General features: G+C 35.5%; 1 protein-coding gene across 1 annotated transcript; it reads right to left on the bottom strand.

The window, feature by feature from the left end:
- Positions 1-9532: 9532 nt before the first annotated feature.
- Positions 9533-21331, bottom strand: Tmed7 (transmembrane p24 trafficking protein 7). The gene is made up of 3 exons (XM_005339488.5): positions 20831-21331; positions 15942-16187; positions 9533-12565 (listed from the first exon to the last, which is right to left on the bottom strand). The coding sequence occupies exons 1-3, from the start codon at positions 21023-21025 to the stop codon at positions 12329-12331; spliced, it is 678 nt and encodes a 225-aa protein (XP_005339545.1). The 5' UTR covers positions 21026-21331; the 3' UTR covers positions 9533-12328.
- Between the last annotated feature and the right edge of the window lie 4515 nt (positions 21332-25846).

The following is a 25846-nucleotide window of genomic DNA, read 5'->3' as shown; positions in this document are numbered from 1 at the left end:
TCACTGGCTGACCACTAAACTATGCTGACACAAGGGTACCCATAGGAAGCCAGGCATATATATATGCTGCATTTACTCACACATATAATGCTCACAGTAAAACCAAAACCAAAACTAATAATAAATATAAATAAATAAAAACTGAGCAGAGATACCAGCAATCACATCCCAGGGTTAGGTAGAATCTATAGATTAAATCCAGGAGAGTTAATAGAACAAAACATTCTACCAGGTTTCCAGCAAATCCCACTGGAAATAATGTCATAATAGGGGAATGTAGATTGATATAGCCATTTTGGAAAAGAATATGGGTTCTCCTAAAAAAAGTTAAAACTACTGTACAATCCAGTAACCCCTTCTGGGCATCTATAAAGGGAATGAAATCAATATCTCAAAGAGTTATCTGTATCCTTTTGTTCACTGCAGCGTTACTCAAAATAGCCAAGATATGGAAACAACCTAAGTGTGCATCAACAGATGAAGGGATAAAGAAACCATGGTACTTAATACAGAATGGAATATTATTCAACCAAAAAAGGAAAAGAAGTTCTGCCATTTGTGACAACACAGATAAACTTGGAAGACATTATACTAAGTGAAAGAAAACATACACAGAAGAACCAATACTACATGATCTCACATGTACATGTCATCTAATAAGTTAAATTCACAGAAACAGAGTAGAGGGGTGATTGCCAAAGACCACTGTGGGAGACACAAGGAAATATTGGTCAAAGGGTACAGACTTGAAACTGGATTCAATAGTGCACAACTGTAATCCCAATTACTCAGGAGGTTGAGGCAGGAGGATTGAAGTGTGAGGCCAGCTTGAGCAACTTAGACTGTCTCAAAATTTTAACAAAGGGCCTCACATGGTGGTGCACACCTGTAATCCCAGCAGCTCAGGAGGGTGAGACAATTTAGCGAGACCCTGTCTCTAAATAAAATATAAAAATTTTATATATTTTTATATATATTTATTTATATTTGATACTGATATATCAACTTACAACTCTAAGATGCTAAATAAAGTACAAGTAGGAAAATACAATTGGCTTAATCCTCACTTAATATACTTCTTGTATTTAACTATTAAGTTAAATACAAGAAGAAAACTGAAAGCAGTCAGAAGAAAGACAAATCTCAATGGGGCTGCAAACTAAAAGCTAACTTCACAGCAACAAAAAACATCAGGATACCATGGGAAGACATCTTCAAAATAACAATCCACCTGGAATTCTATGCCCAGCAAAACTGCACTTCAAGAAAGAAGGAAAAAAAAAGATATTTTCAAAAACCAAGAACAAAGTGAATTTGCCACCAGAGTAACCACATCAAATTCTAAATGTTATACTTCAGGCCGAAGGAAAATTATTTTAAACAAAGGCACATTAAGGAATGGGGAACAAAGGATGTGACAAATTTGTGGGTAAATCTAAATGAATATTAACTATATAAAACAATAGTAGCGACTTGCATTTAAAGTGATACAAAATGTGTGACAATAGCACATAAATTAGGAGGGAGACAGAATTAAAGTGTTCTATGGCCATAAGTCACACACACACATTGAAATTTCTAGCCTGGAATAATCATTAACAGAAAAATATACAGCTTCTAACAAACAGAAAAGAGTAATTTTTAAAAAATCTATTCAAAAAGAAAACAAGAAAATAGACAAACATGTGCTAGGAACATGCTATCACACAAGAAAAATTTAAATTCATATGGAGACTACATTCTCTGATCACAATGTACTTCGGGTAGAAATCAATCATAAGAGAGAACTTAAATACCCATCTTTAGAAATTAAAAATTATAGTTCCAAATATCTATGAATCAAAGAGCAAGGAGTACTGAGATCAGAAAATCCCTTGGAGTTATTAACAAAAATGCTAGATATTGAGACTTATAGAATGTGGCTGGTGTTAGGAAGAATTTTAAGATAGGTGTAGAAATCCCTTCTCAGCCCTGTGTCCTTTCTTTGGAGTGGGTACTACATGTAACTTGCTTCTTAGTGAGGAAGGATAGAATAAGAAATAGGTAGAAAGGAGACATGAAGGAAGGACAAGAAAATAAGATTTTAACTTAGAGAAGTTCTACATGCTTTTCTAGACCTGTCACGCTCTAATCCTATCTCCCTTCCACACCTATTACTTCCAAATTCCTGACAATTCTATAAATCTACCTGTGTACTGTTAATTAAATCCCCAATAAAATTATTATGTAAAGAGAGAAATCTATAATTTAGGGGACTTTCCACAGCATTATCTATTGATCAGATAATGAAGACCATGTCAGCCCCAGGGTCCTGAGAATGACCAGACCACCATAAATCATCCTGAGATCACCAGACTGATATTATTCTTATATACCTTTCCATACTCAACACACATTAAGTTTCCTTTAAAGAAGAGCCAGGAACACCCAAGGTGTGTCTCTCTCTTGAGATCACCTGCATTTTCCCATGAATGTGTTATGTTTTCCTAAACAAACCTCTTTCCATATTTCTGAGTGGTGTGTGATGAAATTCTTTTCCATCAAGTAAGCTAAGAACCATGCTGGGTACTAAATTGAGCTCCTCCTTTCCTCAGGGACTTCCTCAGACCCTTCTTTGGAGACACCACTTCTCCTATGACATTACCAGGATATTATAACAAAAGTGAAAGGATTTTGCAGATGCAATTAAACTCTCTATGCAGTTGTCTCTGAGTTAACAGAAAGGGAGATTATCTGGTAAGGGATACCAGGTGGATCTGACCTTATCAGGGTTTCCCCTAAAGAAGAGACTCAAAATAGATGTTGTCCTGCTGTCCTTAAAACAAACAGTCATGCTGTAAACTGTCTTTATAGAAGGGAGACCTGAAATAGTTGGTAGTCTCAGTTCTACAGCTGTAAGGGACTGAATTTTGTCAACTATGTGGGTTTAGAAGATGATTCTGGGCTCCAGATGAAACAAACTCAGGTGAATTAACTGCAGCCAGGTAGGATCCAAAAGAGAGGACCCAGCTGAGCCATGCCTAGATCCTTGACCCCTAGAGATTATGATAATAAATTATGCTCTAATTTGTCATTTATTATATAGCATAAGAAACAATGTGGAGATAAAGTAGCATTTGGAGGGAACTCTACACTTTAAATATGTGAACTGGAATATAAAATTAGGATTTGAACTAAACATCCACTACAATAACATAATGACAAATTAAATTCAACCTAGAAAATTTTAAAAAATTGAAATCAGTGAAACAGAAAACACATATATAACAAAGAAGAAAAAACAAAAGTATTGGCTATAAGAATAATAAAATGATAAACCACTGGTTAAGACTAATCAAGTAAAAAATAAAGAAAATACAAATAATTGCAGGATACAAAACCAATATAAAAAACCAATAACTCTCCTATACACAAATAATGCATCTGCTGAGAAAGAAACCAGGAAAACAACCTCATTCACAATAGTCTCAAAAACAAAAATGAGAAAGAAATCAGAAAAACAATCCCATTTACAAGAGTCTCAAAAAACAAAACAAAAACAAAAACAAACAAACAAAAAGCAACAAAAACACACACCTAGGAATAAATCTAAACAGGGAGGTAAAAGATCTTTACAATGAAAAACAGAACACTGAAAAAGGAAATTGAAGAAGATACTAGAAGATGGAAAGACATCCCACGTTCATTGTTGGCAAAATTAGTACTGTTAACATGCTTTCTCTACCCCTACTGGTCTTAATAAGACCAACCATAAACACAAGGTATAGAATGATACCAACTGATACCATAAATTCTCGGGCCTTAATTCATAATGTTAATTTGTTAAAATCTTTCATGCTGTAACCTCAACTTCCACTTTTACAACATATGCCTTGTCCCAATCCTTTATTCTTAATGAGATCAATCATAAGCTCCAGGTGTAAGGTAATATCAGAGGGGTACAAGTCTGCCACAAGAAACTCTTGAATTATCGTAAAATTGTCAGACCCTTCTTCACCCTTCCCAGCTACTTTAAAAGAGACTGACTTGTTCTTTTGCTCAGGGGCAGTTTTGACTCCTCTTCCATTCAGGGATGTCTGCCCCCACCCCATCGAATTAAAGCTTAGTCTGTATATTTGCGCTCACTAGATTTGATTCTGTTTTACCAGCACTGAGTTAAAGTTTCCGTTCCTGTCTCTGGCATCACTAATAAATTTTAAAATACAGATTACTGAAATGGAAAGACTTTTTAGGAACATTCAATTTATCAATATTATAGAAGAAACAAAAAAATGTGAACTCTGATAAAAGAAAATGAAATCAGCACCTCAAAGAAAACATGAGGCCCAAACAACACTTCACTTTAAGCATTTAAGTAAGAGGTAATACAAATCATATAGAAGTTCTTCTGTTAAACAGAAAGAAAGCCAGTTTCTGACTCATTTTGCAAGACAATTACAACCTTGATATTAAGCAAAAAATCTTAAATTAAATCCAAATAGTAAAAACAAACGAACTATATCATATTAGGTTGGTTTTACTCCAAGAAGAGGTTGGCTGCTTTGTTAGTGCAGAAAATGAAATTAGATTATGACAACCATAACCTAATCAGTCCACCCTAATTGAATGGGCTAACCAGGTGGTAATTAGGCAGTCAGTCATGGTTGGAGGAAGTTAGGTCACTGGGTGCATGGCCCTTGGAAATTATGTGTTGTTCCCTGGCTCCTCCTTCTCTCTGCTTCCCTGTTACTGGGAGGTGAGCAGCTTTCCTCTGCTGTGCCCTTTTATCATAATACTTCACCTCACCTTAGGCTCAGAATAATGAATGGAGCCAGCAGACTATGGACTGAACATCTGAAGCCATAAGTCAAAATAAATGTTTTTTCCTCTAAGTTGTTTTTAATGGGATATTTTGGTCAGCAACAAAAAGCTGACTTAACACAGTTGGTTTAATAGTAGGAAGCCAATTTATATAACTGGCCCCATTAAAAGAATAAAGGCAGAAAAAACATGATTTTTCTCAAAATATACAGTAAGAAGTTTTGATGAAACTCAACCTGACTTATGATGATTAAAAAACTTCTCAAACTTAGAAGAGACATTTCTAAATTTAATAAAAAGACTGTAAAATGCTTGCTTACAGGATAACTTAAAAGCATTCTCAGAGAATAGAAGGAAAACAGGCATGCTTATTAAAATCAGTTCTATTCAATATTGTGCTGGATGTCCCTGCAAATGCAATTTCACAAGAAAAAAAGATGCGAGAACAGAAAGACAAATAAATTCGTTATTACTTGTAGATGAAACACACTTTATTTATATATAAAGTCAAAAGAATCTACAGATAAATTACTAGAATCTGTAAGAGAATTTGGCAAGGTTGCTGAATAGTAAAGTCAATTAAAAAACTGTATTTCAATATATCAGCAACAAACAAAAATAAAAAAAAGATACCATTTTTAAGCCAAATATGGTGCCATAACCTGTAATCTCAGCTACTCAGGAAGATAGATCAGGAAGATAACATGTTTGAGGTCAGCTTGGTCAACTTAGTGAGACCTTGTCTCAAAATTTAAAAGAAATTTTTAAAAAAGGCTGTAGGGTATAGCTCAGTGGTAGAGTGCTTGCTTAGCATGTACAAGGCCATAAGTTCCATTCCTAGCAGGACAGAGGGGTAAAAAAAGTAAAGGCAAGATACCATTTATAACAGCATCAAAAAATATAAAGAATTAAAAAAACAAGATTGATTCAATGAAATACACGAACTTCTTCTATGAAGAAAATCATAAAACTTTATCGGAATTTAAGAAAGACTTTAACTCTGGAATGATTACACATTAGTTCACCAGAAAATGCACTATTATAAACAGAAAATTGTTCACAGACCAAATATATTCCAATCATAATCTTAACAGATTTATATTCTTTAGTTGAAAGTTGATGTACTAATGGTAGAATTTGTACAAAACTGCAAAGGACTGTTGTTAGTCAAAATCTTGAAGAACAAGGTCTAGAAAGACTTGTTTTTACCAATAACATTCCAAATAAAATTCAAGCTATCTAATTTTTAAAAATGGCCAAATGGTTTGGACAGGATTTGTCTAGAGAGAAAATCCAAAAGATGTGGAGATACTTAATTCAAAGAAATGCAAATTAAATAAGGAGTTACATGTTAAATATTCATCATTTGCAATGCTTGGGACCAGAAGTATTTCAGACTTGGGAATTTCTTGAATTTTTGAAATATTTGAATAGGTTTTACTATTTACAAATCTTTAATCAGAAATCTGAAATGCCTCAAAATTAATAAGTGTTTGAGTGATAGTGCATTTCAGATGTTCAGATCAGGAATTTACCCATTACATGTCCAGAGGATTTTTTTTTTTAAGTTTTATAGTCTGACAATACCAAATGTGGAATTTTCTAATACTAGTTGTGCAAATATCGACATATAACTATTTTGGAAAAGTTAGGTATTACTTAGTAAAGTTGAAGAAACACATATCCATCCATTCCACTCCTAGAGGTATTCTCAAGGTCCTATAAATGCCATTACAGTAGAAGAGAGATATAAGCTTGGTATATTACTAAGATGGACTACTACCAGTGAAGAAAACAAATCACAGCCACAGCACAAACATGAATGCCACAGTTTGGATGTGCTTGGTTTATCATGGGGCAGAATCTTTTAAGAGGTGGGTTACTGAGTAATTGGGCCACTGGGTGCACTGAACTGGAGATAAGATAGTTTTTTGTGGGACTCCTGTTAGTTCTAGCAAGAAAGGGCTGTTATAAATATAATAAAAAGCAAGATTGTCTTCTCTTTGATGTCTGGCTTCCTGTCTCTCAGTATGATTTATCCCTCTGACAAATACTCCAGCAACGGTTTCTCAAATATGATTATTTAATCTGGATCTTTAAACCTTCAAAACTGTGAGCTAAATAAACTTCTTTTAAAACACCAAGTTTCAGGTACAAAAGTAAGACAAAGTTAGCTAATACAACGAAAGACTCTCAATGTTTAGAGAGTCACAAAATGTGTAACATTCTACTTATTAAATAGAATGTAACATTTTAAAGGAATGCAGATACCGATCAGCATACTCAAAAGTGCAGTCTAGACAACACTGATCAGTGAACTATTATAGGCTGATGAAAAGTTAAGTATGTAAAGAAGTAAGCATTAAGAAACACTGAATAATCTGACATTGCTAATACCTAACTTGCCTCTGCAAGAGTTTGTCATGGTTTGGAAATTTTTTTAACAAAAGATGTGAGAACTAGTATACGTAACAGGTAAAAAATACATAGAAAAATAAGGAAATTATTTTCATTACCAGAACAATGAATATCTCTAGGTTCAGAGGTGTCACCAGGAAAGCATAGGCAGGTTTCTAAGGTACTCATAAAATTTTATTTTTTAACCTGAGAATTGCATATGAATGTAATTCATAATTTTCTCTTTAAATTGTATATGTATTGACAGATTTCAAAGTTCTAAAAGTTTGAAAATTTGTTATACAGAATATCAATTTATTTAAAAATGTTTGTAAAAATCTATTCATTCCAAAATGAATGGTGAAATTTTATTCTCTAAACCATTATCAACTTCTTACGTTGGTACTTTTTCTTTTTTAAATAGTAGTGATCACCAGTAATTATCAGCGCTGAAAACAGATTATACCAGACAAGTGCTACTTCTAAAAAATTTGGATCTCTGCAGGAAATTTGATTCCTGGCTGGGGATATAGCTCAGTTGGTAGAGTGCTTGCCTTGCATGCAACAAGGCCCTGGGTTCAATCCCCAGCACTACCAAAAAAAAAAAAAAAAAGAGAGAAAAGAAAAAAAAATGATTCCTACTGATACTATCTGTGGATAGAAAAATGTGAACTGAAACACAGAATAACATCCCTGTATTTTCCTCCAGAATATGGATTCCAAGATGAAGTTACTTAAGAGATAAAGCATCACCTCCATTGTTAATAAGCTTTCCAATCTGTAGTAACAGGAACTGGATAATACTCCATGAATAAATAAGAAATTAAACAGCTCATTGGCTGACACAGACACACAACCATTGGTGTCCCTTGTGGAATGTGAAGTTAAACTCATTAAAGAATAAGTCTTTTGATCTATCTATTCTCTTCTTCCTCTAGAAGCTTTGAAATACCTTGGACCCCTAAAGTCCATTCTGCTCTAATACTTCAGTTATATTAGTTGTTCACACAGCTAACCTAACATAACCAAGTTATGTTCCTAAAGGTCAGACTATCTTCATTTTTTAAACTTCTAGCAGACTATGTTGGTGATAAACATCTAAACACTTTCATATTAGTGTCACAGATTAAGAACCATATAAATAGATGCCACATTAAGAACATAACTGAAGGCTGGGGATGTGGCTCAAGCGGTAACGCACTCGCCTGGCGTGCGTGCCGCGGCCAGGGTTCGATCCTCAATACTACATACAAACAAAGATGTTGTGTCTGCTGAAAACTAAAAAGTAAATAAATATTAAAAAAAAACATAACTGAATATTTAGAATTGGACTGATGAGAAAGATAGTTACTCAGATAGTTACACAGTGCTTGTGTGAGGCATCCATCCTATATGTTTAATAAATATATTTCATTCTAATTATACTGAAGCAGATGAAGACATGGAAACAGTTGATAAAATCACTTGTGCAAGTTCATACAATCATGATTCAACTCCTAAGCACTGAACCTCTATGACAGATTTATCCAAATTGGTATTTAGGCAATCCTGTATAGGGGCTGAGAAAGAAGGGCTCTGGAGACTGACTAATGAACTAAGGTTCATTTCAGACTCTGCTAATATCTGTGTAATATGAGATTTTGTAACCTCTATGTCTCAGATTCCTGATATAATAATTCATAAGATTAGTGCAAAAAGGAAATGTATAAGTAAGTAAAATACTTAGTGTAGCACCTAGCCCAGGGTAAGCATTCAACAAATGTTAACCTATATTTACTATCATTTCCTTGCTATTTTTGCAGAGCTGTGCCTAGGAACCAGATGTTTTCACCTGGTAGCATTATAAAGGAAAAGGGGGAAAACATAATCAATGCTCCTGGATGTATACATCTTAGTTAATTTACTTAAAAATTTAAGAGTCTTTCAGAGCAATTGATGGCCTGTGTCTTTCACCCATATAGACTTTCAATAAGAAATGCAAAGAATAGATACAAAATGAGGCAATGTGCTTCTTTAACTGTCTTTCTTGGTTAGTCCCTCAGAGAGCTTAATGAAATACCAAATAAATGATTACTCTTGTTACAGAACTACTCCAAAGTGTGTGTGTGTGTGTTTTTAATAATCTTGCCCTAAAGGCATTTATTTTTTTAATATTTATTTTTTAGTTTTCGGTGGACACAACATCTTTGTTTGTATGTGGTGCTGAGGATCGAACCTGGGCCGCACGCATGCCAGGAGAGTGCGCTACCGCTTGAGCCACATCCCCAGCCCAAAAGTGTGTGTTTATAAGGAGCTTTAGAAAGATTTAAATCCTGACAGAAACAAGTGAAGTCAGTTTGCTGAAAGATTCTTTTATTCTATGAGAAAATGATGGGTGCAATTCCGTGGAACCAACATCTGTTAACTTAGAGAAATTATTTTTTTCTTTTTAAAAGTAAATGAAAAACCCCTTTGAATTATTTATATATTAATTTAATTTTTGAAAACAAAATTCATAGGGTCCGCTTTGTCCTATTCAACTATAAATGGTATATACGTTTACAAACCAAAAGGAAACAGATCGTACAGACATTTCAAAGAAATCTTTCAAAGAATAAAACTGCTTTTCAATCTATTGTATTTTCAAAGCTGATTATCATCAAGCCCAGATGAAAGCTGTAAACCAAAAACCATGTTTCTTTAATAGAAAAAAGAATGTACAGAATAAAGTAACATTTTAAAATGTATCTTCACTCAGTTGAAATTTTAGTATAAACCTGTGTATCAAGTCGCTTCCCATTATTTATTCTACTTTAAAAATATATACAACTATCATATTCAAATATGTATTCTGAGTCATATGTCCAAACATAAATATTTGGGAAATTCAAACTGCTGCAACAAATTATGAAAGAATTAAAGAAAAAAAATGAGCTGCAGACTATGTAGTAGGAGGAAGAAAATAAAATGTTATTTAGCATTTATGTCTTGGGTAAGTATTTTTAAATTTATATTTACATACCCAGTTAATTAGATAGCTGTCAAAATTTAGCCAGCTATGGAGAGATTAGACTAAGACTCAACTATTTTCAACAAGATAACAGGGGTGATTTCAAAAACTTATTAATATATCTCAATAGTTCCATCAAAAATGGTGATAATAGTCTAATATCATGAAGTTCGGAGAGGCACAGGTTAAATGAGTGCATTATCTATGCCAAACTTGGCAAGATCTATACCTGACTCTGTTTAATTATGGTGTAAGTGTCAAAGCCATTAGAGTCCATGGGCAACCAGAAAATGTCATTTTATATATATCTATACTTATCAATCACATTAACATTAGTGCTCAAAACTTCTATATCTAAACATGAAGGGATGCTTATAAAGCTGAAGGACAGCATTGACACAAGAACCCGAATAAAAATAAATCTGCAAAACTTCTCTTCTTAATCCATTGATAAATTTTGTTTAAGGAATAGCTACTTGGTCTTTTAAGAATATTAAAGGGTTGAAAACATGTTCACCCCTTGCTACACTGTGACATCTGATATTAGCAAGCATGATAACTTCATTTTGTTCTTACATGCAGAAGTGTGTGTGTGTGTGTGTATATATATATACATATACTTATATATATACTTATATACATATATAAGTATTTATATGTGTGTGTGTATATATATATGCATTTTAAGTCATCTTAGAATTAAGAGTAGCATCTAGTCAGTAATGGTTAAGTGACTAGAACTGTTATTCAATCAATGTTCTATGGTATCACATATCAAAGTCTACAATATGACAGTCTTGTTTAGTAGTTATCACTTTGGGTGAAGAAGGGAGGCACAGAAGAAAAACAATTGCGATTTTTGTTTTTTAAACATCAGAAAATCCTTAAATAGCTACACAATTTTGCATTGTCTTGTATTCTATTCTGAAATATTTGGAAAAAAGTCTTTATTTCAATTAGCTTAATCCATACATGTTATAAGATACAAACAGTCTAAAACCTATATTGTAAAGAATGAGCTATTTCTCATTAAATGAAGATCAATAAAAATTATTAAATAGAACACACACATAGCATTCTCAATTTTTAAATCATTTTAGGATTGCTAACCAGAGATTATAGAAACAAAATGTGTAAGACAAAAATGAAAGCAAAGATAGAAAAAAAAAAAACCCTAACTTCTCAGTGCATCACACCTATGAGGATAAAATATATGGCACTTATGTGATACTAAATTACAATTGTCAATTTAAGCTGGAAATGACTTGAAGACATTAAAGCCACAAAAGGGTAGGTACTAGTCAATTAAATTTTTTTCTTAGTAAAAGCACTGGAAATGTAATGAGTACAGATAATGCACTACAAATTTTCCTGTTTCATTTGCCCCCACTGTAGTGTCTCAAATTATTCTACCATTACAACATTCTCATTTTTAAAATAAACTCTATTTTACTATAGAAACCACTGTCTGCAGTGTAAGAATGCCTTTATATAAAAAAGAAAACCATATATAGAGCTAGTTATAAATCACAGAATAAACCCCAAAACAAAAATCTGATATTTTTACAAGCTAGTGAGAAATAAATTATACCATGATATATCAATTAAAAATTGTATCAATGTTAACTAACATTTCTATGGTAGATTTTTTCCCCCCATAAAATTAAGCAGTGCAGAATAGGGCTTGGGCTACAGTTAATCACATTTGGTTTTCTTAAAAACAACTTTATTCACTATAAACAATTTAAAGGCAGTTTTCTCCCTCCATAACACATGTAGAGATTAAATTTAAGGTTTTTAAAATATCAACTACCTATAAGAAAAGTACTTTTAAATGGCTAAAAGGAATCAAAATACCAAAGTTTAGTGTGTGAAGAGTAGATACAAACAACCAAGAAAAAAAAGTAGGTCATTGGTGTTGAGTATTTAACATGAATAGCCCAAAGTAAGTTCCAAAGTTTTTCCATCTTTACAAATTAAAAAAGGTGTCCTTTCCACAGTTTGGGGATATGCATTGTACATCTCTCCCAACAATTGCATGAGTAAAATTTTAAAATGTTGCCAATATTAAGTTCTTCAGTACCTAAAATTAGAGGACAGCAATATTACAGTGGCAATGGTGCATCAATTCTTAAAAAGTAGTTATGATCCAACACGAGTTGTGGTGGTTCTTTTATCTGAGAAAAAGCTTTTCAGAAGAAATACCTGCCCTATGCTAACCACCAGAAGAATGAGGGCTTCCCCTACTGACCAATAGGCCACTCTTGTATTTAGATCTTCTGCTCGACTTCGGCCTTGAGCTTCTCTCAATCGGAAATGAGTCTGATAGTCAATGACAGACTTGAGAGCTTCATGAATGGAAACACAGGCAGACTCCATCTAAAGAGAAATATTTTCAGTTAGTATATTTAGTACTTTCTATACACTCCATATCTAGCATATTCATCTTAACTTTCAATCTCAATTCCTCATTATATTAACAATCTCATAAACTGGCACTCATTCTTTCACTCACTTTTATCTCAGCTGTCCTGGCAATGTAACCCTTCTACTCATTCCCCCAACGACCAACTATAAGCCTAGAGATACTATGAAGCAGTTGTCTATCCCTAACACAGGTGTGGTGTTAGTAAGGTGGTAGACTGAATACTAAGTTAACAACTAGAAATACTTACCAGCTAAGGTTGGTAGCTATAGACTTCCAAGCTCAAATTCTTCAAAGAATTAGGAAGAATAGCATAAAAACAGATTGAGTTCATCAAAGTTATTTGAAATATTTGTGTCTAATTTTTTTATACCAGGGTTTAATATTTCTTTTATTGCTTAAAACTGTAATACAGTGATGAAACACGTACTTTATTACTAATTTATTTCACAAACCATGTATTAAGAATTAAAAAAAAATGTGAATTTGCCTTAATTCTAGTTAAGGTATGCAGAGATGAGAAAGTAATTTAAACATTTATTAAAGTTCTACAATGGAAGTATGAAAGGAATAATTATAAAAAATTCAGTTAAAGGTGCTTTAAAAATGTGAGAAAGTATAATGTTGACAAATTGGATTTATCTATTAGAATATTCATATGTTTTTGTCGTTCTTGTTCTGTTGAGGTCCCTAGGAATAAAAAATTACCAAAACTGTTCTAAAACAAGTAACCTCTAAGGACAGAGAAAGAGGTGCTTCTAGCATTTCTTTGCTTTCTATGAATTCTCAAAATGAAATGTAGTTCAAGGGTTCTGCACTTGGCAAGTACACATAAAAGCAAGGATTTGACACAAATTCAGAATGTGTAAAATCCTTCTGAATCCTCTCCAGGAATTTGGATTAAGAACTGCCAGAGTAGAGAAATATCACAGACATTAAGGAACTAAGTTACATGAATTCATCTAATTTTTGAGATGTGCAGGATTTTTTTTTTTACACTTTGAAAGTGGAAATTTTCATACATATTCAAAAGTACAAAGAATAGTACAATGAATTCCATACCAGTAATTATTAACACATAGCTAATCTTGTTTCATCTATATTCTCCCCACCTATTTTCCTCAATCATTTTAAGCAAATCCCAGATATTTTATCATTGCAGCTACAAATATTTTTACACTTCAGTTCTAAAAGATAACACTTAAAAAAAAACTCTCAAAAATAACTCCAATGGCATTACACATAATTAAAAATAGTTCTAGCAAGTCAATAAATGCAAATTTGCTTTCAAATTTCCTCTAATATCTCAAAGTTATTTTCAAACTGGAGTTCAAATAAGGTCAACACCTACAGACATTTGGCTGATAAGTTTTTAAAGTTTCTTTAACCTTTAGTTTCTTTTCCCTTGTTATCTATTTGTTGAAGAAACTTGGTAGAGGACCTATGGTATTTCCCACTTCCTGGATTCTGCTGATTGCATTCCCATGTTCTCTTATCATCAGTAATTACTGAAAATTGACAGGTGGAGTTGGAGACTTGATGGAATTTAGGTATAATATTCTGAACAGGGAACTCCTCATAATATTGTATACTTCTTATAGCACATGATCACAATGTACATAATGTTGATTTTTTTCTCCACTGGAGAATGACCATTAGATTTAAGTGATATAAGTTCAATTCATCCATTACAGAGTTTCTTATCAGCCTTTCATCTTATGATTTTAGCAATGCCTGCCTATTCTAGATCTACTGTATTATTAATGGATAACAAATGGTGAGAGTGAAATTAATTCATTTATTCTCCACTTATTAGTTGAGATTTTTCTCAATTTTAAAGAATAAATAATTGCTATATGAGTAACCCTACTATATGAAATTTACTAGCTTTTTAAAAGTAGAAAAATGAGACAAAGATTAAAAATGTGATACGAATAAAGGAGGTTAAACTGCTTTACTGTCACTCATTTCCTATTTACCCGCTTAAGTTTATAGAATAGCTACTTTCTTATGTAAGTTAAAATTCACTAAAAACTAGATATAGGTTAAGCTATAAATAATAATTCCAAGGAAAAAATCAGTTTACTAAGCAAAGTGCCTTTCACACAGAATCCTAAAGAGAACTTTATAAAAATAAGAGCATTTGAATGTATCTTGTTAATGCTCACACTAGGTTTATGAATTAAAGCACATATAAAAATTTATACATTTTTCTAACTGCCTCTATCACCTGGATGTTAGCAAGAGACTCAATAGAATTTCTAAACTCGGAGTTTAACAAATATGTGGCAAATAATTTCTTCTGATAACTCATTGTTACCTTTTAGATATAATCTAAGCTTATACTGTATTTGAACTGGAAATAAAACTTCTCATCACCTAAGCAATATCTACTCACTGGCTTTAAATTTCTTTTACTATCTTTCTCTTATTAACCTTTTTAAAAAATAAAATCAAATAACTATTATTAGATGATTTATAATTGATCTTCAACATTTTACCTTAAGTTATAGCAAATTTATTTTGAGTAAGTATGATATAGACTACTGTGTGGTGGTATATTTACATATTAATTTAGGCATCATTTTGCTTCCTGTTACACCAACCTACCAAGGTATTCACAGATACAGAAAATGCATCAGAACACTGAGTAGCCTTCCTAAGTTTCCTTTACCATTGATGTTTCTATCTTAGTAACTGTAATGGTTTAGATCTTAAATATTCCCCAAAAATCCATAGGCTAAACACTTGATTGCCAGTCTGTGGTGCTACTGGGAGGTGATGGAACCTTTAGGAGACAGGGGCTTAGTGGGAGGAAGTTAGGTCACCAGGGTATGTCTTTGAAGGAGATATTGGAACCTATGTCCCCTACCCTTTTTCACTTTGCTTCCTAGCTGCCATGAAGTAAGCGGCTTTGCTTTGCCAAGTGCTCCCAGTTATGATATTCTGTCTCTCCACATGCCCTCTCCCCCCAAAAATAGTACAGCCAGCAACCATGGAGAGAAATCTCTGAAACAGGGAGCTAATATAAACTTTTCCTCCTTTTATCTCAAGATATTGTTTCAACAATGGAAAACTAACAATAATCTCTTATTTTAATGCTTCTTCCTTTCTTTACACTTAAATGTTCATAAAAATCTTAACATTGGTTTTCTACATAAAATATGAAGTTGTCTGTGAAATGACTAATCTACCTTAAGAATTAAGTTTCAAGATTGTGTTAAAATGTCAAAATTCTATGTTCACCAATGAATTCATGCATGATATTAAGTTACAATTTACTTCTTTCTTTTAAACATATCAACATTATTTTGCTAACTTTTAATTTACCTGGGTAAGAGCACTGACTCGGTTCTCACTAGGAAACAAAGGTGGGTCTTCTCCAACTTGAAAATCAAAATATACGGTTTTATGTGTGAAAGTAGAAAATTCATTGCTGAAGCAAAATTTATATGTTCCATTTTTGGAAGCTGTAAAGGTGAAACTATCATACTGTTTCTTCATCTCTTTGTATAACACTTTACCATCAGGATCTTCTAATCGACAATCTACATCATAATGACCGCCAGTAATCACCTATGAGAGAGAGAAAAAAATCACTGCAACTCATAAGCTTGAGAAATTAGCCAGGTTTCCTGTTAAGATGGCAATAAGGTTATGTATGGGCAAAGGACTTTCATTGTCAAAGACAATTTTACAGTTTTTAATTTTCATCAGTGGATGAAACTTGAAAGGAGATTTCAATTAAATTAAAGCTTTATAGAAATTGCCCTTTAAACTACTCAGACAACCCTAAATATGAGTCGAATGTATCACTTAATTTAGAAAGAAGTGATGAGGAAGAGGCTTAGGTTTGAGAGTTCCTAACTACCATGAGCCTAGGTGAACAAGCTTGTTATTTTTAAGCTTCAACTCTCCTGGTTAACATAATATTTACATTCTACATCCTTATAACAAAGAGGTCAAATTTGGACTTCAAAGAAAGATCTGCTATTTATGTGACCTTTCATCGCTGAAGAGAGGTGACAACTAATTGAACTATGTTACAGGATCATTTGATAATAAAATTATGTACTTAGGGAATTGTAAAAATATGTAAATATTAACATACATATGAAATGTTTTGAGATTAAAAAAGTGTCTCATCAACTGGGCATTTATCCCGCCCCAAAAAAGTCAATAATCTTTTCTCCAGGCAAAAATAATGACTTCATTTTGATATAATCAATTATTCATCCTCAATCATTGTATTCTGAGTAATCAAATACATACATAAAAACTGTATAGTATCAAAACTGATCATTACTCTACCTTTCTTTCATCACACTTTAAACAAACAAATAATCCTATTCCAGTTAATAGTACCTTTTTAAACCTCTCTGGTCACCTATGATTGGAACTGTAGATCATCCTAAACTTAAGTGTTCCTACCTGTCCAAACAATGACAGAAATTTCTTGATCTTGCTGCCTCTTTCTTTTTTCTTTTTTTTTTTTTTTAGAATTTTAACATTTATTTATTTTTTCTTAGTTCTCGGCGGACACAACATCTTTGTTGGTATGTGGTGCTGCTGAGGATCGAACCCGGGCCGCACGCATGCTAGGCAAGCGCGCTACCGCTTGAGCCACCTCCCCAGCCCCAGCCTCTTTCAAATTTGTCCCATTCCTAACCACATTACGCTGTTGTTATAATTTCCTAAAAGGTTTTCCCACAATCTAATCTCTTCTCCCCCTAACTCTGGGGTTTTTGCTTTGGCCTTACTCCCATTTGGGGCTGTAATGTAGCAGGGGCTATGTTGTCCTTGCACTTAGTACTCATTTAAAAACCTTTTGACAATTCACATGGCCTACCAAAAATCCAAACCTGTTTAATGGTGTACCATTCTCCTGTTCCTCCTGTAGCCGTGGCATCTCTTTTGTTCATAACCTTGCTCGTTCTGTGTTCCTAAAATACCAGACTACCAGAAGTTCTCTGAACTTTTGCTTCACATCTGCACTGACAGTGGCATTTCAACAACACTTGTTTACTCAAGAATACTTATAGGATCCCAAATGACAATGCTTACAAATAGTTTACTACAGGTAAAGAGTACAATACAAAACATCATTGCCAAAGGCTGTCTGGAGAGATCAGGTGTGGGCTCCTTTTCTTCCCCCTGTGAGGTCTGTAGTCAAGATCTCTCTCAGATCAGGAACTATTCTAAAGTGCAAACAATACCTCAGTGCCAGGGAACCCAAAATAGAATGTAGGATGGGTTTTTAAATACTGTTACATAGGCAGGTATATTCTTACTAAGCAAACAGTCTCAATAATAGCCTTTGGCGGGGGAGGGGGCAGTCCTCAAAGAAACCCAGTGCAAATCATCTATCTTGTTGATATAAAAAAATAAAAAATGTTGACAAACTGATACAAATCACCCACAAAGCCCTGAGACCCACATTTACAAAGCAAAACTATTACTATTCAGTATACTGCAGTACCGCATACAAATTTTAGTGTAAGAGTTCAGGCTAATTTCAGGCCTGCTAGAACTCTCAGAAATACATCTGCCTAGAGTGCCCCTTTCTCCTTCCTCTGTCATATCATAGAGAATTTAAATTCTATTTATCTCTGTAGACTTCGCCAAACATCAGCTCCTCAATTAAATTTCCCTTAATGTTCCTTCTGGTCTCTGCCACACTTTTATTTTGGCATTTATATAACTCTAATTGTCTATGAAAGCTCTTTGAGGTCAAAGTAACTCTTATCGGGGCTGGGCATGTGGCTCAAGAGGTAGCGCACTCGCCTGGCATGCGTGTGGCCCAGGTTCGATCCTCAGCACCACATACAAAGATGTTGTGTCTGCCAAAAACTAAAAAATAAATAAAATATTAAAAAAGTAACTCTTATCTTTGTGAGGTAACATAATAAAATAGTTAAAAGTTTAACTTGGGATTGTACAATTGATTCTGTTGCTTTTAAGTTTGGTGACTTTGGGTCTTATCCAATCTATGCCTGAGTCTCACCAATAAAACAAAAATTAAAAACTCTATTTCACATCAAGATTTCCTGCTGGATGTGGTGGCACACACCTGTAATCCCAGTGGCTCAGGAGGCTGAGACAGGAGGATCATGAGTTCAAAGCCAGTCTCAGGGGAGGCTGGGGATTTAGCTCAGTTGGTAGAGTGCTTGCCTTGCATGCACAAGGCCCTGGGTTCAATCCCCAGCACCACAAAACAAACAAACAAAAACCCCTCAAAACAAAGCCAGCCTCAGCAATTTAGTGAGGCACTAAGCAACTCAGTGAGACCTTGTCTCTAAATAAAATACAAACTAGGCCTGGGATATGGCTCAGTGGTTGAGTGCCCCAGAGTTCAATTCCTGGTAAGCCCTCCAAAAAAAAAAAAAAAAAAGATTTCTTGAGAATTAACAAATACACCTTAACACTTGGCATCCTTTATACACATAACAGATGCTAATTTGTTAGCTCTTATAGCATCCTCAACATATAGACAACATCTATACATACATGCATTCAAGAAATTTTATTAAATTCAAAATAAAGGAAATTTTAGCTTACACTTATAGTACAATTCCTGCTATCTTCTTTTTTGTCTCCTGGTCTTAATCCATAAAGTGAAGCAAGCCTAAGAGTTATCCTTAGCCTCTTCTCCCTCAAGCACTATAGCCAAATCACTACCAAGTCCTACTGATTTTACCTATTATTACATTATCTCCAATCCTTTCATTTTACTCCTTCCCCACTGCTACCACTCTAATCTAAGCCACTATCAGTTCTTGCCTGGACATCACAGTCTCCTCATTAGCCTTACAGGTCTTCTCTGAAACACCTTACCCATCCTTTCTATCTTACTTATGTTATAATCCATGCATCCTATGTTGATCATATTTTCACTCCTCTATCCTACCTCAACATCACTGAACTACTTAAAACCCTCTGATGGCATCTCATATTGCTAAGTAAAACTAAAAAACCCAACATGACCAGCAAAACTCTACATGTTCAGGCCCCTGCTGAACTCCCTTCCTCTGGCTCTTTATTCCTGACCATAATGACCTCTCTGTGGTTTTCAAATTCTCTAAGTTCACTCCTATCATAAGTTATTTCCATCTCTCTTATCAAAGTATTTACAACTCATTCTTTAAAGTTCACCATTAAAATTATTTTCTAAAGGAGCCTTCCATGATTCCAAAGACTAGATCACATATTCCTTATTTCCTGCTCTTAAAATACACTAAATGGGGCACAGGGGCACAAGCCTGTAATTCAAACTTGCAAGGCTGAAGCAGGAAAATCGCCAAGTTCCAGGCCACAGCTTGGGAAACTTAGCAAGACCCTGTCTCAAAATAAAAAATAAAAGGGGAGGGGGATGTAGCTCAGGAATAGAGTGCCACTGGGTTCAATCCCCAGTACCACCACAGCAACAACACCACCAAAAACCAGGTTTGTGAATAGGCAGGTACTAATTAAAAAGGATAGGATGAGAGGGGAATGAAAACATGATGGCAGCAATCCTAAGTCATTTCTTTATCACCAGGACTTAACCCTCAATAGCTGCTAAAATGCTAAATGAGCCTATGAGTGAAAATTGAAACATTAGATAGTTCTACTCAACTAAAGACATCACATTCTGTTGACTAAAGTTCCTTTTTTTTTTTTAACACAATCCCAAAGATGAGAAGGGGCCTCTAATTTATTACCATTTTTTTTTCTACACCTTTTGCGGATGCTTCTAATGGAGTTCTTACAATGAGAGAAATGCATTAACCTAGAGTCCTAATATCACTGGAAAAACTGAAAAACAATGAAATAAATACTGGCAGCACCTCAAATCCGATTAAAGTGGAGGTGTAAATTAGAGTGGGCGATTGACATCGGGCATTTTAGAGCAGGTATTGCTTTTTTTTTTTTTTAAGGAAATCTTTTAAGAAAGAAAGTTCAATAGGCTTTAAAATGAAGGACACAGAAGAATGCGCAAAAAAAGTCACAGCTAGCGAAAGCATTTCTGGAATTCACATATCTTAATATCCGGTCTTAAATGTCTCCTGTCCAAGGTTTAGAAAAGGAAAGCCAAATGCCCTGCATCAGCTACCTAGAGGTGATTCTTAAACTAGTCAAAGAAGGGAGAAACGCGGACAGGAGGGAGGCACCCCTGCAGGTTACCGTCGCGACCGAGGAGCCGCGGCGAGCTGGGTAGCGGGGCCTGAGGCCCGTGGTACCTGGAACTCGAGGGTGCACTTGGTGCCCTGTGCTATATCCTCGTAGAAGCACTGCTTGGCGTTGTCCGGCAGCTCGAAGGTAATTTCGGAGGCGCCGCCGGGCCCCGTAACCAGCAGCAGTAGCAGAGCGAGAAGCCAGCAACCCCAACTGCCCGCGGCAGCCGCCCAGCGTTGCGCAGACCCCGGCAGTGGCATCCCGAGACCGCGGCGGCCTCGACGGAGCTGCGCTGAGACGCGGGGTCAGGTCTGCGCGGAGTCACCGCGCGCGGCAGGCCTCAGTCCGAGGCGCCCTGAGAGGACGCACGCAAGATCCGTCTCGAGTATCAGGGAGGTGTGGGGTGACAGCAAGCCGCCAGATTCGGAAGAGGGGCGCGAAGGGGCTGGGTCACGGTCAAAGAACCACCCGGAGAGTAAGGAGAAAGCCTTCAGAGAAACAGCGGAAAAGGCCTGAGATGGCCGGAAATGGGAGTAAGGGCTTGAAGGGAAGGGGCGGGGCCTAAGGCATCTGCTCCAGCGACCCGGATGTGTTCTCAACGGAGGAAAGGCAGTGGAGTGTGTACGTGGAAGCCCGGGAGGCGTCCGCGGTGCCTTCGCTACAACTCTGGACGAGGGGCGGGACCATCGTAGTAAGCGGGTGGGGCGGGGCCAAGAGAGGGGGTGGGGCCGACCATTGCGTTGGAGGTGCCGGTCGGGGTACCACTCAACTTCAGGAAGCAAGTAATTATGTGCTACTGGGTGAAGCTCTGAGACTGGTAGTAGAGAGCTTTGCAATTTGCAGAGTTTTCCTATAAGTAATAATTAATGTTTTAAGGACGTAGCCTGGCAAAGACTGCAGACTGCGAGGGTTCTAATTCTTGCTCTCTACCTCCTGGCCATCTAACCTTGGGCCGGTTGCTTAAACACTCTGCCTCAGTCTTTGCATCTGTTAAATGAGAATAATGATAGTACCTACTATAGAGGATTATTATAAGATTTCATTATTTGAAAAAAGCACCTGAAAGAGTGGTTGGGGGCTGGGGATGTGGCTCAACTGGTAGCGCGCTCGCCTGGAGTGCGTGCGGCCCGGTTCGATCCTCAGCACCACATACCAATAAAGATGTGTCCGCTGAGAACTAAAAAATAAATATTAAAAATAAAATTCTCTTCTCTCTCTCTCTCTCTCTTTAAAAAAAAATAGTGGTTGGCACATGGCAAGCATTAGATAAGCTTTTTAAAAATAATCATTTATTGAGCATACCTATCATCAAGCACATTCCACTTTTCAAATAACCCAAACTAGTTAGTTATTAAGGATATATTTCTAATAAGGACCTTAAGGATCAAAAAAGTTGAGTAAAGTGACATATGATTATACCACTGGTTTGTGTTGGAGTGCTTATAAATTAATAGAAGATAATGTTAATAATTGTAGCTAACATGTGTTATTTCTTAACAGTGCATTATACATTTTCTCATGCATTTTACACGAATTAGGTACAATTATTATTTAAATAAAGGACCACTGTGGGCTCCAGTCATAAGAGATTTGAGTAGAAGATTTTATGAGAAGGAAATAGCAGTAGATAGATTGGAGTCAGGCAGGGAAGTGAAAGTTGGGAGGTTGAAAAGTCAATGAAGTTGGGCTGCTTCTTGGTCTGGGGCACCCATATTCTCTACGGTGGGGGAAAGAAGTAGAATATACCTGAAGTCAAAGTCCTTAGCTGCTGGGAGGCAATTTGGGCAAACAGATCTTGAGAACCAGGCCAATAACAGAAGCATTATTCCTGTTGGGGAGTGGAAATAAGACTGAATTTGAAAATAGCAAATGTGGATTCTATTTACTAACTGTGACCTTGAGCAAGTAACCAAAAGACCTCAGTTTTTTTCCTACATAAAATGGTGATACAGGACGAAGAGCTTGAGAAGAAGATTTACATTAAACAGGGATGAGAGGTGGGAGGGAAAGGGAGTGAGAATGATATATAAGAGGAAAGGAGGGGTAAGACAAGATAATACAAATGGAAGAAATGATTTACAGTAGAAGGGGTAGAGAGGGAAAAGGGGAGGGGAGGGGAGGGGAGGGGGGATAGTAGAGAATAGGACTGACAGCAGAATACATCAGACACTAGAAAAGCAATATGTCAATCAATGGAAGGGTAACTGATGTGATACAGCAATCTGTATACGGGGTAAAGTTGGGAGTTCATAACCCACTTGAATCGAACTGTGAAAGATGATGTATTAAGAACTGTATAATGTTTTGAACGACCAACAATAAAAAAAAAATGGTGATACAAAGGAACTAGCAAAACAGAATGAATAAGATTAAGTAATGTGATATAGATCACATATCCCTAATAAGGCAAAAATTTTCAAGTATAGCACTACCAGATATCATTAAGCATATAGAGCAAAAAAAATCTCTCTGTGCTGCTAGTGGAACAGTAAATTGGTACAATCATTTTGGAATGCAGTATGGCGTTATCTAATAAGTATAAAATATATATGTGGTGTACACACATACACATATACACATATTTGAGAGAGTGAGAGAGAAAACGCACATGGAAATTCTACTTTACATATATTTTAGAGTGTATACTTTAGAGCAATGTTTCTCGAAGTATCTTCTGAATACCCTTGGAGCCTCTCAAACCCTTTCATAGGGTCTATAATTATCTCTGTGAGGCTGGATTTTTTATTTCATGTGTCAGCTGAAACAACGTGTTATAACAGAGTGAATGTAAAAGGAGATAAGCACCTATCTTCTATGAATCTAGATGCAAGAGATTTATAAATATATAAAGTAATGTCTCTCTTCTCATTAAACTTTTATTTGGCAAATATAGCTATACTTCATTTTTAAATATGTTATTGGTGTATAAATATCTGTAATGGTTTGAACTGTGTCCTGCAAAAAACATACATCCTAACCACTGTTTCTGTGAATGTAACCTTTTTTAGAAGTAGGATTTTTGCAGATGTAGTTAAATTAAAAATTTCTAGATGAGATTTTTGTGGATTTAGGGTGATCCTTGAATTTAATAACTGGTGTTCTTACACAAGAAAAGAGGGAGACTTAAGACACACAGAAACACTTGGGAAGAATGCCACATGAAGACAAAGTTATGATGTGTGTGTAACTCAGGAATACCAAAGATTGTCCACAGCCCTCAGGAGTTAGGAAAGAGATTTGAAACAGCTTGTCCTTCAGAACTTCCAGAAGGAACCAACACTCTTTATACTGTAATTTTGGAGTTTTGGCCTCCACAACTGTGAATGAATAAGTTTCTGTTGTTTTAAGCCATCAAGTTTGTGATTATTTGTTATGAGATTTTCAGGAAATAAATGTAATATGTAATGAATTGGATGTTATTTTACATGAATTATTCAATAAATACTTAATTTAAATGTCTCAAAACTCAAGTTTTTCATTTTAAATGTATTAATTTTAAAACTTTTATTTTTTTATTTTTAAGGTACTGAGACTGAAAAATATGAGAATCACTGCCTTAGAGAAACTCATGCATAGGTATACCAGGACACGTATACAAAAACAGAGCCAAGGCCTTGTAATAGTCCTGCTATTTTGGATTGGAATTGTCCCCCCAAAATGCATATTGTAAAATATGCCAGTGTGGCACTTTTGGGAGATGGTGGAAACTAAGAGATAGGGCATACTGGATGGTCTTTTAGGTCATCAAGGGAATGCTCTCAAAACAGATTGTGTGAGCCCAGACCCTTCCTCTTCCTCTTTCTTCTTTTTCCCCTGGCCATCACATGAGCAGTTTTGTTCTTCTATGTACTACTACTGTGCTGTACTATCTTGTTGAAGACCTAAATGAAACAGAACTAACCAATCATGGACTGGAGCCTCCAAAACTGAGCCAAAACACATTTTTATTTTTATAAGTTGATTATTTCACATATTTCTTACAGTGACCGTGTTAGCCAGGTTTCCATCACTGACAGAATACCTGAGAAAATCAGCTTGGAAAAGGTAAGATTTATTTTGACTCCTGAGTTCAGGAGTTTCAGTTCAGATTTGGCTGGCTCCATTGTTTCTGGGCCTAGGTGGGCAGTTCATCATGGTGGAGAGTGTGGCTGAGCAAAGCTTTTCATCTCATGGCCATAGGGGAACAGAAAAAGCATCCAGGAGCAAAACATACCCTTCAAAGTCATTACTTCCAGTGACCTTCCTCCAACTGAGCCCTACCTCCTAGCAGCCTACTCAGTTATGAATTCATCAGTGTATTTATCCATTGATGAGGTCAGCATCTTCATGATCCAGTCACTTCTGAACATTGCTGAACTGGAGACCAAATCTTCAACACATGAGCCTTTTCAGGGACATTCTGGATCCAAACCACAATAGTGATAGAAAACTGACTAACCTAAGTCCCAACCGGAAATACATCAAACATCCATAAATTTGGATATATTTATAAAATAAGACATAATAGCAATGAAAATGAACACATTATAGCTACATAAGACAACATATGGGAATCTTACAAATATTAAAACTAGACAAGAAAGAAATTATGCAGAGAAAGGCTGACAATAAAGCTAAATAGGTCTGTTTTCCCTAATATGTTGAGAAAGTATACAATAAAGCAAAGGAATGATTATCTCAATGGTCAGGAGAATGGGATGGATGGAATTAGTAAGTAAGAAATGACAAAGAGTAGGGATAGTGGGCAGCCTCTTTCATGCTGGTGGTGCCATTTATCTTGACTTATATTGCTAAGAGCTACAGCCAAGTAATATGATGCATGGCATTTTTGGTTGAAAGGTGAAGCCAGCTAGCCATTGAGATGATATGATTATGTTAAGATTTGCATTCATATGGATATTGGACTCCTGCTGTTCACCTTGGCCTGCTACGGGACTTCTGGAGAGTTCCCATTGGTTGGGGAAGTACAGTAGGAGGAAATTCCGGGGGAGGAACTTTCTCTGGTGTGCTGGGAGAATGCCTCGTGGGTTGATCGGGATTGTTCCTGGGGGTGTACGGGGCATTGGCGGCATTTTCAAATA

This window comes from Ictidomys tridecemlineatus, chromosome 1, assembly GCF_052094955.1.
Source record: "Ictidomys tridecemlineatus isolate mIctTri1 chromosome 1, mIctTri1.hap1, whole genome shotgun sequence".
Classification (NCBI taxonomy): domain Eukaryota; kingdom Metazoa; phylum Chordata; class Mammalia; order Rodentia; family Sciuridae; genus Ictidomys; species Ictidomys tridecemlineatus.
The sequence above is the reverse complement of the archived record's forward strand: the minus strand, read 5'-3'. Positions and strand labels throughout refer to the sequence as shown.